This window comes from Carcharhinus amblyrhynchos, chromosome 3 (assembly GCF_965287045.1).
Source record: "Carcharhinus amblyrhynchos chromosome 3, sCarAmb.v2.hapA, whole genome shotgun sequence".
NCBI lineage: Eukaryota > Metazoa > Chordata > Chondrichthyes > Carcharhiniformes > Carcharhinidae > Carcharhinus > Carcharhinus amblyrhynchos.
Genome location: NC_137326.1, coordinates 115,637,408 through 115,649,929, shown reverse-complemented (window position 1 = coordinate 115,649,929; position 12,522 = coordinate 115,637,408). Strand labels below are relative to the sequence as shown.

Below are 12,522 nucleotides of genomic sequence, written 5' to 3'. Positions count from 1 at the left end.
AATCTATGCTTCAACTGATAAAAGCAAGTGTCCCATATGCCTTTTTTACCACCCTACTAGCATGTCTTTTCGCCTTCAGAGATCTTTGGACAAACACACCAAGTTCCCTTTGTTCCACAGAACTTCTTTGTGTCCTACCTTTCACTGAGTACTTTTTTGTCAAATTATTCCTTCCAAAGTGTGTCACCTCACACTTTTCAAGATTCAATTCCCTCTGCCACTTATCTGCCCATTTGACCACTCTGTCATTCGCTTTAATAAAGTATTTGCTTGGAGGAATGAATTGGGATGTATCAAAACTTGTTTCTGTGTCTATATCTTGTTGTAGCCCAAGACACTCCACCTCACTGTTAATTACCCAGCCAATCTTTGTGTCATGTGCAAAATCACTAATCCTACCCCCACATAGTCATCTACGTTGTTTATATAAATGACAAATAATAGGGGGCCCAACACAGATTCCTGCGGTATGTCACTGAACACTGGTTTCCAGTCACTAAAGCTGCCTTCTGTCACCACACTCTGTCTCCTACAATTTTGAATCCACTTTATCAAATTACTCTGTATCCCATGTAAATTTACATTCTTTACAAGTCTCCCTTGTCAAAGGCTTTGCTGAAATCCATACAAACTACATCGACTGCACTACCCTCCTCTACCACCTGGTCACCCCTTCAAAAAATTCAATCAAATTAGGTTAATTAGGTTAAGCTGATGGCTATTGGTGATGTAGTCATAACATGATTTGCTTAAATTACATAGTAATACCTGTGTTTTTGTTTCAGCAGCAGGGAATGCAGGTACATTTTCCCAGGTTATCTTTAAAGTCCATTTGGCTTTATATTTATCATCATAGTACTTTTTTATTACTTCTTCTACTTGCTGTACTGTGCTACCAGATGTGTTGTCATATGTTTTATATTCCTATAAAATAAAAGTACATTGATTATGGAATGTAGATCATCCAGTTCTAAATTATGTCAATAGAAACATATCAAATTACAGGGTTAAGGGAGATCCTTGGCTAGCTCCAAAAATGAGCTTTTGATGCCTTTCTATTCAGTTGCAGAGTTGCAGTGAAAAAGGGCTGCACCTCCAAAGTCCACCTTACATTTCCGCATTAAAACCTTATTTCTGTTCTGTCACTTTGATCTTCTTCTGCTTAAAGTAGTTGAAGGTGAAATATTGAGTTGTGCTTGAGTTTGTTTCCTCTGGTACTAGAGTTTGTGGTAACTCGAACATATCATTAGGATTCAATTTATTCAACTGTTATGGATCTTGAATAATTGAACATTATTTCCACTGGACCTTCTAGGCTCCAGAATGAATCTCCTACAATCATCCCATGGTTGTAGATTCCCAGCTCAACACAAGTATCACTAGCGTCCTGAGCACAGTCACATTGGGTGGAATTTTATTGGTTCACCCCATCTATCGATGGGCAGAGCAAACAAGTAAGATTGCGCGAGAGCCGAGAAATCAGGATCATGCTGATTTCTTGGCAGTTGCTATCTTACGGGAACCAGATCTCTGGTGTAGTCAGTTTCTCACCCATTTCTGGCGACAGGCTAAATAATTTATTTAAATGTATTAGATTTGCTTATTTGCATGATATTATTGAGCCCAGTGCTCAGTCGTCTGGGTTCACTTTCCTTTATGACCTCACCGGAAGAGGTTCTCTCCGCTGAGGAGAACACCTGCTCCTCATGAACAGGGAACAATCATGTTGGCCTCGCTTGTAGAACCAGAGGCCATTGAGGCCCCCCGGAGAAGCTGAGAGCAAGGGGGTACTCCTTGGGAAGTTCCAGCCTGGCACCCTGGCACTGCCAGCCTGGCACCATGGTAATGCCCACCAGGACCTTGGCACTGCCCACTGTGAGCAAGGCCTATGGGACAAAGAAATTGTGTGGCTGAGCCTGAAGTGGGGCTTATGGAGTGCAAAGGGCCAGGGTTTATGGGGACAAGGCCTGGAAGGGATGAGACCTGTAGGGGCAGCCCAATTGGGGAGGAAGGGGTCCTGTCGCCACACTGCCTGTGATCGATATAGGGAGGAAGGGGGGGCTGTTGTGCACTGTGCATCTGACTGCTGGGGTGATGGGGGGCAGTTGTGCACTCTGCCTGTAATTGGTGGGGGTGATGCCATCAGTCTGGGCAGTGGAAAGTGGTGGGGGTGATATGTTCGGGTGCTGTGGGTCTTGCGATCGGCCATGGGGCCCCGCAATTGTGGGTGCTGGGTTGAGCCTAGCTGCAACAACAGAGGCATAAGAAATAGGAGCAGGAGTAGGCCAACTAGCCCTTCGAGCCTGCCCCGCCATTCAATAAGATCATGGCTGATCTGTCGTGGCTCAGTTCCACATTCCTGCCCTCTCCCCATAACCCTTAATCCCCTCTCTTATCAAAAACCCATCAACCCGCGTCTTAAAAATATTTAGCAAGGTAGCCTCCACCACTTCAATGGGCAGAGAATTCCAGAGATTCACCACCCTTTGAGTGAAGAAGTTCCTCCTCAACTCCGTTCTAAACCGCCCCCCCTTTATCTTGAGGCTGTGCCCCCTAGTCCTACTATCCTTTCTGAGCGGGAAGAGTCTCTCCACCTCTATCCTATCCATCCCATTCATCATCTTATACGTCTCAATGAGATCTCCCCTCATTCTTCTAAACTCTAATGAGTACAAGCCTAATTTATTCAGCCTCTCCTCATAGCTCAACCCCCTCAACTCCGGCATCAGCCTAGTAAACCTCCTCTGCACTCCCTCCAAGGCCAAAATATCCTTGCGTAAGTACGGCGCCCAAAACTGCACACAGTACTCCAGCTGCGGCCTCACCAATGCCCTATACAGCCGCAGCAAGACCTCCCTACTTTTATATTCAATCCCCCTCGCGATGAAGGCCAGCATCCCATTCACCTTCCTGACGACCTGCTGCACCTGCAAGCTGGGTTTTTGCGACTCATGCACAAGGACCCCGAGGTCCCTCTGCACCATCGCCTGCTGCAGTTTTTCTCCACGTAAGTGATAATCCTTCCTACCATTATTCCTACCAAAGTGGACCACCTCACACTTGCCAACATTAAGCTCTCTCTCTCTGTCGTGCCTCTATTGCTGCTATTGTGCATGTGGCAGCATCAGAGGTCTGCACATGTGTAATAGCTCCCTTTGCTGTTATTATTGTGCATGTACAGACACAGGGGTCTGCACATGCACAATAATTTGCTCTGTAGGCTGGCTGGTGAATTGAGCCCCACCCATTGCCTGTAGCAGCTAGAAATGGTCTAGCTGAATTTTTTCATGCACTGTGTGCACAAGATTGGGTGTCAAAACTCACCCAAAAAACAGATGTGCAACTTTCCCATCTTCACACTGACTGGACACTTTGAATCATTCTCATAATATTCTACCCATTGGGTCAGAACTATGCTGGTTCTAATATTCTTTAATTTAATGTCTTTCATCTAAAACTCACTCTTTCTCTCTCCCTTCATAGCTTGGTTATCCAGGAAGTCCACTTTATTGCTAAGAGTCCTTCAAGTTAACAAGAAGCTGAAACTCTTTGAACTAGCATCCAGAATTTCAAACAGTAAGCTTGTTCTAAAACTAAATCTTGCTTGAGATGAAAACCATACTCATAACCTATTCATTCTATAATTAACATCTCATTGAATACTTTTGTATTGTTCATCTCCCAGGCAATTTGATCACATGACCAATTACTGGAAGCATAGTGTCTTGACCAGGCATCATCTGCTATTGAAATCTAGTTCTTACAAGGATCAACACTACAACGTAAAATAAATGTTTTCAACCAAAAGCATGTAGATCATCAACTATTTGGCTCCACATGCGAACATACAAATTAGGAACAAGAGCAGGCTTCTCCAACCTGGTCTGCCAATCCAGTCTGAAAGCTAGATATTCTTGCTCTAATATTAAAATGCTTTGTTGAATATTTGGAAAAAAGTGAACAATATAATGACATAAAAGCTTTGGGGCTTTGACAAAAGATCACCCGGACTCGAAACATCAGCTCTTTTCTCTCCTTACAGATGCTGCCAGACCTGCTGAAATCTTCCAGTGTTTTCTCTTTTGGAATATAATGACACAAGTTATTATTGCTCAATCAACCTCACTAAACATCTGAATATAAAGATAATTTTCATTTATATAGCACCTTTCATGTACTTAGGATTTCTCAACATGTTTTATTGCTGCGTAGGTGTGTTGCAATGTAGGAAAATAAAATTGTTTTTGAATATGTTTCTGTACTACCTTTCAACATGAATAAGTCTACCCTTTTCCTAATGTAATCCATTTTTTCTGAAGATTGGGCCAATCAATATAATAGAGTAGGGAGAGCCTAGAAATAGGGGGCACTGTTAATTTAAAAATAATGGGTCTCACATTTAAGATGGAGATGAGGAGGGATTTTTTTCCTATCAGTTGGTTGTTAGACTTCAAATGTTATATCCCAGGGAACATTGGAGGCTGGGCCATTGAATATATTCAAAGTGGAATTGGCTAGATTTTTAATTGACAAGAAAGTCAACAGCTATTGGGGGCTGGCAGTGAATTGAAGTTAAGGCCATAAGCAGATCAGCCATAATCTTATTGAGTAGCAGAGCAGTCGTGAGGGGCAGAATGGCTTACTCTTTTTTCTCATAATTCTGTGAGAAGCAGTTGGTTTTTCTTCTCTAAGAGATCAGTCAAAATATTGCTCAACTGACAAGTGAGTCGAGTGCCATCACTCAAGTATTGGCCTGGATCTTGAGTAGTGGAACTATCAATGGTCGTTGTCATTAATCTACTGAAACTGGAGGTAATTTTGGGAGCTTGGACATGCAGAGAATGACTGAAAAATCCAGAACTTGATGTCAATAAATGTTCATTTCTTCAGAGGGTGAGCTGTAGAGAGTCCCACAAAGTGCTACCTGTCTTGCAGTCACGATTTGGCAAGGATGTTTATGTACATGCAATTAGCTTCACTGTAAAGATTCTGAAATATGTTATGGTCACAATTTAGTGGCCAAGTTAGCTGTGAGCGCAAATCCCATAATGGCAGTGGCAGGGTGTGCTAAATCATGCAAGTGGTCAAAATGGGATTTACACTGGCGGGATTTCTGAACTCGACCTTCCTACCCCCCTCTGATGATGCAATCAGGTTCACGTCCAAAAAGGGTGTAATATCACACTGGCGCGAATCACTACAGATTTTCAGAAAAAGAAAACCAGTCATGATGAATATGCCAGTGTGCACAGACAGATATAATCCCCTGAATATTCTGGGACAAATTCAGGCAGTGCCCTGGCACTGAGCCTGGCATGTTGGCACCACCTACCTGGAAGATGGTGCTCAAGGAGGCAGCTTCCTAATTGACTATCACTGGGAATATACTGCCCAGGGTCTTGATGGCCACAAAGTGGCCTTCGCTGTCATTTTGGCTCCCAGCAATGGGAAAGCATCCTCACCTGCTCATAAGAATGAAGTCCAACTATCATTGGATTTATAACGCAAAATCCAGTTGTGTAGCTCCATTTCTAATGACACTATTGCCTCTTACTTCTGTTTCCCAGAAGCAGACGGTACTGCATGGTGTTCTATAGGTGCATGATGGATTGGAAGTCATGGGGCGTTATTTTCAAGCCTTTCCAGCCAATGGGATCTGCTGGTTCCACCAAAAGCAAACTGCCATGGCAGGATGGGGGAGGCATGCAAAACACAATAAACATTGGTGAGGCCAGAGGATCCTGTTCATGGCCAACGGTGAGTCACTTTGCTGCTGGAAAACACAGTGTCAGGGGCTGAAAAGTACCACCACTGATCTTCTGCTACACCGACACTAAACAATCTTCAATCATCTGATGAGGTGCAGGATCCCAAATTTTGGGAATAAATGTACAGATGGTGTTGGCGTTGTTTACTTACGATAAGAGAAGCAAGAAACTGCAAGATTGGCTCTGCACTAAAGGGTCAGGCATGAACTTTTTTTTAAAGTAAGTTTTGAATCTTTTTCATTTTATAAGTACTTTCAAGTACTCTGAAGTGTTTTTTGCTCATGTTTTAATGAGCTCATGTATTTGCTAGAGAGTGTTGGCTGGTGCATCCTTAGGAGAACAGGTGGCCAGTGCACACAAAGGCTGCAACAGGCATGGTGATAGCATTTGTTAGGCCACAGAGACAGAAGCACAACTGGGAGCTGGAGGAGAGGGTGCAGAGAGGGCAATCTGAGCTCCACCTCTTTTGCCATGTATGAGCCAGACTTCCCCAGACTTTTCAACAGTGTCAGAATACAGGGTGGTAGAGACAGAAATCCTCTTAACGTTTTTGGATTGGAAAACAAACTATGGCTCTCCCTGTAATGTAAAAAATTCCATGGCACTATTCTAATATAATTAAGGGAATTTCCTGGTATTCCTGCCAATAATTATTGCTAAAAATAAAACACAAGTAAAACAGGTGATGTAGTTGATTCTTTGTTGCTAGTTGGAAGACTTTGCTGTTTTTGATCTTTTGAACTTTGATCTTTTCGAGTTGTTCCCAAGCTTTGTGAAAATTTCAATTTAATTCCATGAACTCACAGTATTTAATTACTATCAAAAGTGATTTTACCTGATAGAAAATATTTCCAACATTTTCTGAGAGGTCTGCATTACTCCAAAACGCAGCAATCATGGGTGGTTGAGACTGTCCAGTAAATCCATTAAGAGGTGGGTAGGTATAACTGAAAATCTCAGTCTCTGAGTTTGGAAAAATAATTACGCCATTGTCTGTGAACTGCCAAACAAAAAAAAGACTTTTAAGCAACTGAATAAAAGTAGCTTAATTATATTGCAAGGGAAAAGTAGTATCAAGGAAATTGCCAGGGGAGATAGTGGAAGCAGATATGGTAGTGACTTTTTAAGGGGCGTCTTACAAGTACACGAATAGGATGGGAATAGAGGGATATGATTCCCGGAAGGGTAGGTGGTTTTAGTTAAGTTGGGCAGCATGGTCAGTGTAGGCTTGGAGGACTGAAGAACCTGTTCCTGTGCTGTAATTTTCTTTATTCTTTGTTCTTTGAGTTGGTATTCAGTTCTGAATACTGATGAGAGCAATGTCTTCCTCTGATGAAGTACAGCTAGATTCAAGGCTACACCAACACAATATAGCTCAGCTGCACAGGGCAGGAGGAAGAAGGAAAGAAAAGCAGTAATGATAGAGGATTCAATAGTTAGTGGACAGACAGTGTTTCAGTGATTCCAGACATGATTTTGAGATGATATGTGGTCTATCCGATGTCAGGATCAAGAATGGGAAAGGTGGACAGCCAAGGGTCGTGGCCTATTTCAATGTCAAAGTTCTAGATAGAAAGAGCAATGAGATCCTGAAGGCAGATTTCGGGAAATGAAGAAAGAAATTAAAAAGGAGAACCTTAGAGATGGTAATCTCCAGCTTGTTCCCGGTGCCATGCTCTACTGGTTACAGAAATTAGAAGATAGTAGAGGTGTACGTGTTGCGAATGAATGTCTTCAGGTTGGCAAGCTGTAACTAGTGGAGTGCCACAGGGATCAGTGCTGGGTTTCAACTAATGTATTTACAATCAACATCAATGCCTTGAAAGAAGGGTCTGAATGCAGGGTAGTTAATTTGCTGATGATGCCAATATAGGTAGGAAAGTATGTTGACAAGATGACGTAGGTGAATGGGCAAAAAATTGGGCGATGGAGTATAATGTAGGAAAATGTGAATTTGTCCACTTTCTCAGGAGGAATAGAAAGGCTGCACATTATTTAAATAGAGAGACTGCAGACTATGACACAAAAGGATTTGGATCTCCTCATACATGGAACAGCAAATGGCTAGGAAGGCAAATGGAATGTTGGTGTTTACAGGAAAGGAAATCGAGCATAAAAGTAGGAAATGTTACAACAGAGATGTTTAGTGAAGCCATATCTAAAGTATTGTGTACACTTTTGATCTCCTTATTAAAGAAAGGATACAGTGGCATTAGAAGCAGTTCAGGAAATATTCATTCGACTGATTCTGGGATGGAGTTATTTTGTAAGGAAACATTGGACAGGCTGGGCTTTTTTCCATTAGAATTTTGAAGAATAAAAGGTGATCTTACTGAAGCATATAAGATATTGAGGTGACTTGACACAGTGGATGCTGAGGGAGTGTTTTATCTTGTTGGGGAGTCTGGAACTAAGAAACACTGTTTAAAAATTAGCATTGTCCCATTCAAGACTGAGATGAGGAGAATTCTTTTCTGCAGAGTGTCATTAGTATGTGAAATTCTCTTATCCACAGAGCAGTGGTGCCAGGTCATTCAATACATCCAAGGCTGTTAGGTAGATGTGTGATTGAAGGGTTTTTTGGAGATGGATAGTAAAGTGGTGTTGAGGCCACAATTAATCAGCTGTCATCTTGTTGAATGGTGGTGCACTATTGAGAGGTTGAATGATGTAATCCTATTCCTTTTTTTTGTGAGAGGTGTTACAGGCGGGAAGCTTATCAATTCCTGAGATATTGGTCCCAGTTTTGGGCTAAGTGTGACGCGTTGAAGATGGATAGGTTGTGCCTCAACAAGGCTGAGACCAATATTGTCACAGAGTGGTTTGTTCGTGCTGTTAGGGCAGGTTGAAAATGATTTGGCAGGGGATATGAACCTGTGCATAGATTTAGGTGGGAGAGAACAAAACTAGGAATGGAAAGAAATTATCAGTAAGTATGAAAGGCCAAGACAACAAAAACTAGAAAATATACAATGGGGTTATTTGTGATTAAAGGAACATACTGCAATGGAAAGAGTCTAGTGAATAAGCTAGAAGAGCTGAAGGCTCAAATAGATGCTTGGAAGGATCATATCTTTGTTACCGAGCCATGGCTTAAAGACGGCAGGAATGACAATTCAACTGGATTTTCAGATAGGATAGAGATTAAAATGAGTGGGCAATCAGAGGAGGTTGTAATATTGGGTAAAGAGACAATCATGGTTCAGAAAAGCAAAGACATAGGAAGCAGAACCATAGTAATTAGGAGCAGAAGTAGGCAAATTCACCCTTTGAGCCTGCCCAGCCATTCATTCAGATCATGGCTGACCTCTCCCTGGTCTCAAATCAACCTACCCACCTGTACCCCATATCCCTCTTTCCTGTTTTGTATTAGAAATATGTCTATCTCCCTCTTGAAACCATTCAACGATTCAGACTCCACCACACTATCGGGCAGTGAGTTCCACAAATTCACCACCCTCTGCAAGAAGTAGTTCCTCCTCATCTCAGTTTTAAATCTACAGTCTTGCAACCTATACCTGTGACCTCTTGTTCTAGATTGCCCCATAAGAGGAAACATTTGGTCTACATTTAGTTTATCAATCCCTTTAAAAATTTTATATACCTTGATTAAATCCCCTCTCATCCTTCTAAACTTCAGTGAGTATAAGCCCAAATTGTTTAATCGCTCCTCCTACATCAATCCTTTCATCCCTGGAATCAATCTGGTGAACCTCCTTTGAATAGCCTCAATGCCACCACATCCCTCCTCAAATAAGGAGACCAAAACTGGACAAATACTCCAGATGTGGTCTCACCAACACACTATACAATTGCAACAACACTTCTTTACTTTTATACTCCAGTCCTTTGCAATAAATGCCAACACCTCATTTGCTTTTTTCATTATGTGCTGCACCTGCATACCGACTTTCTGTGAGTCATGAGTACAAGACAGCCAGATCCCTCTGCTGGGATGCATTTTAAATCTGCTTTCATAAGAACATAAGAAATAGGGGCAGGAGTAGGCCATCTAGCCCTTCAAGCCTGCCCTGCCATTCAACAAGATCATAGCTGGTCTGAAGTGGATCAGTTCTACTTTCCCACTTTCTCCCCATAACCCTTAATTCCCTTGTCTATCAGAAATCTACTTCAATGGGCAGAAAATTCCAGAAATTCATCACCCTTTGAGTGAAGAAGTTCCTCCTCAACTCCGTACTTGCAATTAGGTGATATTTCTGCCAAAATGGATAACTTCACATTTATCCACATTAAATTCCATCAGCCAAATTTTGGACCTTCTTCTAGCCGATCTATATCCGTCTATAGAATCTTTATATCATCTTCACTGCCTGCTTTCCCACCTATTTTAGTATCGTCAGCAAATTTTACTATGTTAACATTGTCCCTGCTTGCAGATCAGTGCGTAGAGTAGCAAAAGACACATTGGAAGGATCATCAAATGAGGTCATGTGCAATAAACTGAGGAACAAAACGGGTCAATCACATTGCTGGAAGTAAATTGTAAATTCCTCTCTCAGCCAGAGTCTCCTTGCCCTCCACAAACAATCAGAGGGAGATAGAAAAATGAATACCTAACGCAAATTTGTGATAAGTGCAGAAAAACAATAATAGTAGAGGATTTCAAATATCTTTATATGAAGTATGATGAAATCAATATAACAATTATGGAGTGCACAAAATTAACAGATTACATGTAGGAGTTTTTTTTAATCCAATACATAACAAGCCGAACAAATAGCAGTTTTGGAATTAGCCTTAGATAATAAAGCTAGACAGGCGGTAAGGCATATCAGTGGGAGAGGCTTTTAGTGGTAGTGACCATTATTAGTTAGACTTAGCATAGTCACGGAGGAAGATAAAGATAGACCAGAAATAAGTTCTCAGCTGACAAGAGCTCTATATTACTAAGCTATAATTTGGCAAAAGTGGACTGGAAACAGCCAATTGAAAATCAACCAATGTCAGAGAAGCAGGAGGCATTCATGGAAGATACAGAGAGAATTTACAACAATTATATTCCTATGAGGAGAAAGAATTCTTCCAAATGTACAGCCTCCTTGATTTCATAGATTATGCAGGATGGGATAAGACAAAAAAAGGAAAGCAATATTGCAGAAAGCCTAGAGGAGCCAAGTCTGACAGTAGTGGGATATGGCCCTTAAGTGAGCATTAGTTGCTCTCTTAAAAGCCTCAATTGGCGTACTGGAAGGTAGGTCACCCTATGGCGCCCCCCTTGTTGATAAAATGGTGATTGAGGCAACACTGAATGGATACACAGTGCAGCCACTTTCATACCTGCTAACCAAGTAATGTTCAATCTTACATAGTTACTCAATTGTGCATGATCCTCTGGCAATGTATAATTGCACATGATCCACTGTGTTGCTGGCCTGCTCCATTGTATTAGATATTAATTATTTTTATGCTTGTATTTGATCTGTGATGAATGAAAGCTTTAGTTATAGTCACTTCCAATACTTACATAAAGCAAACGGCGTTGACTACTCCCAAAAGCAAAGTCAATTTCTGGTTTAAAAACAGGGGAGGTGACATCAGTTGCAGCTGTTGTCAGCTTTTGATCACCAACTTTTGTTCCGTATTCAAAAAGTGTGCCAGCTAACCAAAAATAAAAATATGTGAATATGAAATATGAGAAACTTTTCACTAAAAACATTAAAAACTTTGTTTTAAAGTTTAATTTTCAAGTTATGGATGTCACTGACAAGGTTGACATTTCTTGTCCATTTGTAATTGGCACTGGCAGTGGCAGAAGGCAGTGGTCGAATATTTTCTTGAACCGCTGCACGTTTAATACAATTGGATTTCTTGTCCACTTCAGATACCAGTTAAGAGTCAATCATGTTTGTGTGGAAGTTCAGACAATGAGACAGCATTGAAGGGGACCATTCATTCCATTGTATTGTTCCCTCTCTTTGAATAGACTATCCAATTCATTCTGTTCCTGTATGTTTTCCCCATAGCTGTGCAAATTTCTCCTTTTCCAGTATACCATATCAGCTGTGGTTCAGTTAGTAGCAACTGTTGTCTTTGACCCAGAAGTTTGTGAAGTTTTGAAGGAGTTTTGGTGGTGTAAATGCACCACCTTAGTGTTTCATGCTTCCCATTCAGAGCAATGTGGGCAAAGACACATTTGGTGTCACAGCACTCTCAGCTTGGGATATCAGAGACAAGCAGCTGGTGGATTTCCAACCACTGGCTATTTGTGACTTGCTTCTCAAGCTAATTTGCCACAAGAGCAGTATTGTGAAATCACATTATTGATAATTTAAACATAATTGCACCTCTTTGTAATTTTCTATATGTTAAAATGGAAAACCATGGTGAGGGGCATATAGCCAAGCTCCTGATGCGTGCTTCTATACATGGAACAATTAAAGAAGACTTATCCCCTCATCACTGCGAAAGAGCCAGTGGGCTGAATTTTCTATGCATTGGGCTGGATTTTGTGGGACGCTAGGGTTTCTGCCCCGGCTAAAAAGTTGGTTGGTGGGGGTGGGGGAACTTGCCCACCTTCTTGATGACTGCAATGCAGCAGTTCAACTCTGAGAATGGCATTAATTCCTTTAATGTCAGATCTTCACTTTTTTTGCTGAAGGATATCCTGCCAGCCCAATCAGAGAGGCACCAGATCTGTAGACCCAACAGTGCCTGCTAGGAATGGTGGCTACTGAGGCTCAGTCCTGACACAATGGGAGGCCCATGTGACTCTCTCAAAATTACATTGCCCTTG

The 12,522-nt window shown here is 41.6% G+C and overlaps 1 protein-coding gene across 1 annotated transcript in view; it reads right to left on the bottom strand.

Moving 5' to 3' along the window:
• Positions 1 to 12,522, bottom strand: part of LOC145341249 (uncharacterized) — a 326,614-nt gene that overhangs the window by 69,968 nt on the left and 244,124 nt on the right. The window contains exons 102-104 of the mRNA XM_080186176.1: positions 11,254 to 11,387; positions 6,604 to 6,768; positions 769 to 924 (exon numbers count right to left, since the gene is read on the bottom strand). Coding sequence (XP_080042302.1) covers positions 769 to 924; positions 6,604 to 6,768; positions 11,254 to 11,387 — 455 coding nt within the window. The remainder of the gene's footprint in view (positions 1 to 768; positions 925 to 6,603; positions 6,769 to 11,253; positions 11,388 to 12,522) is intronic.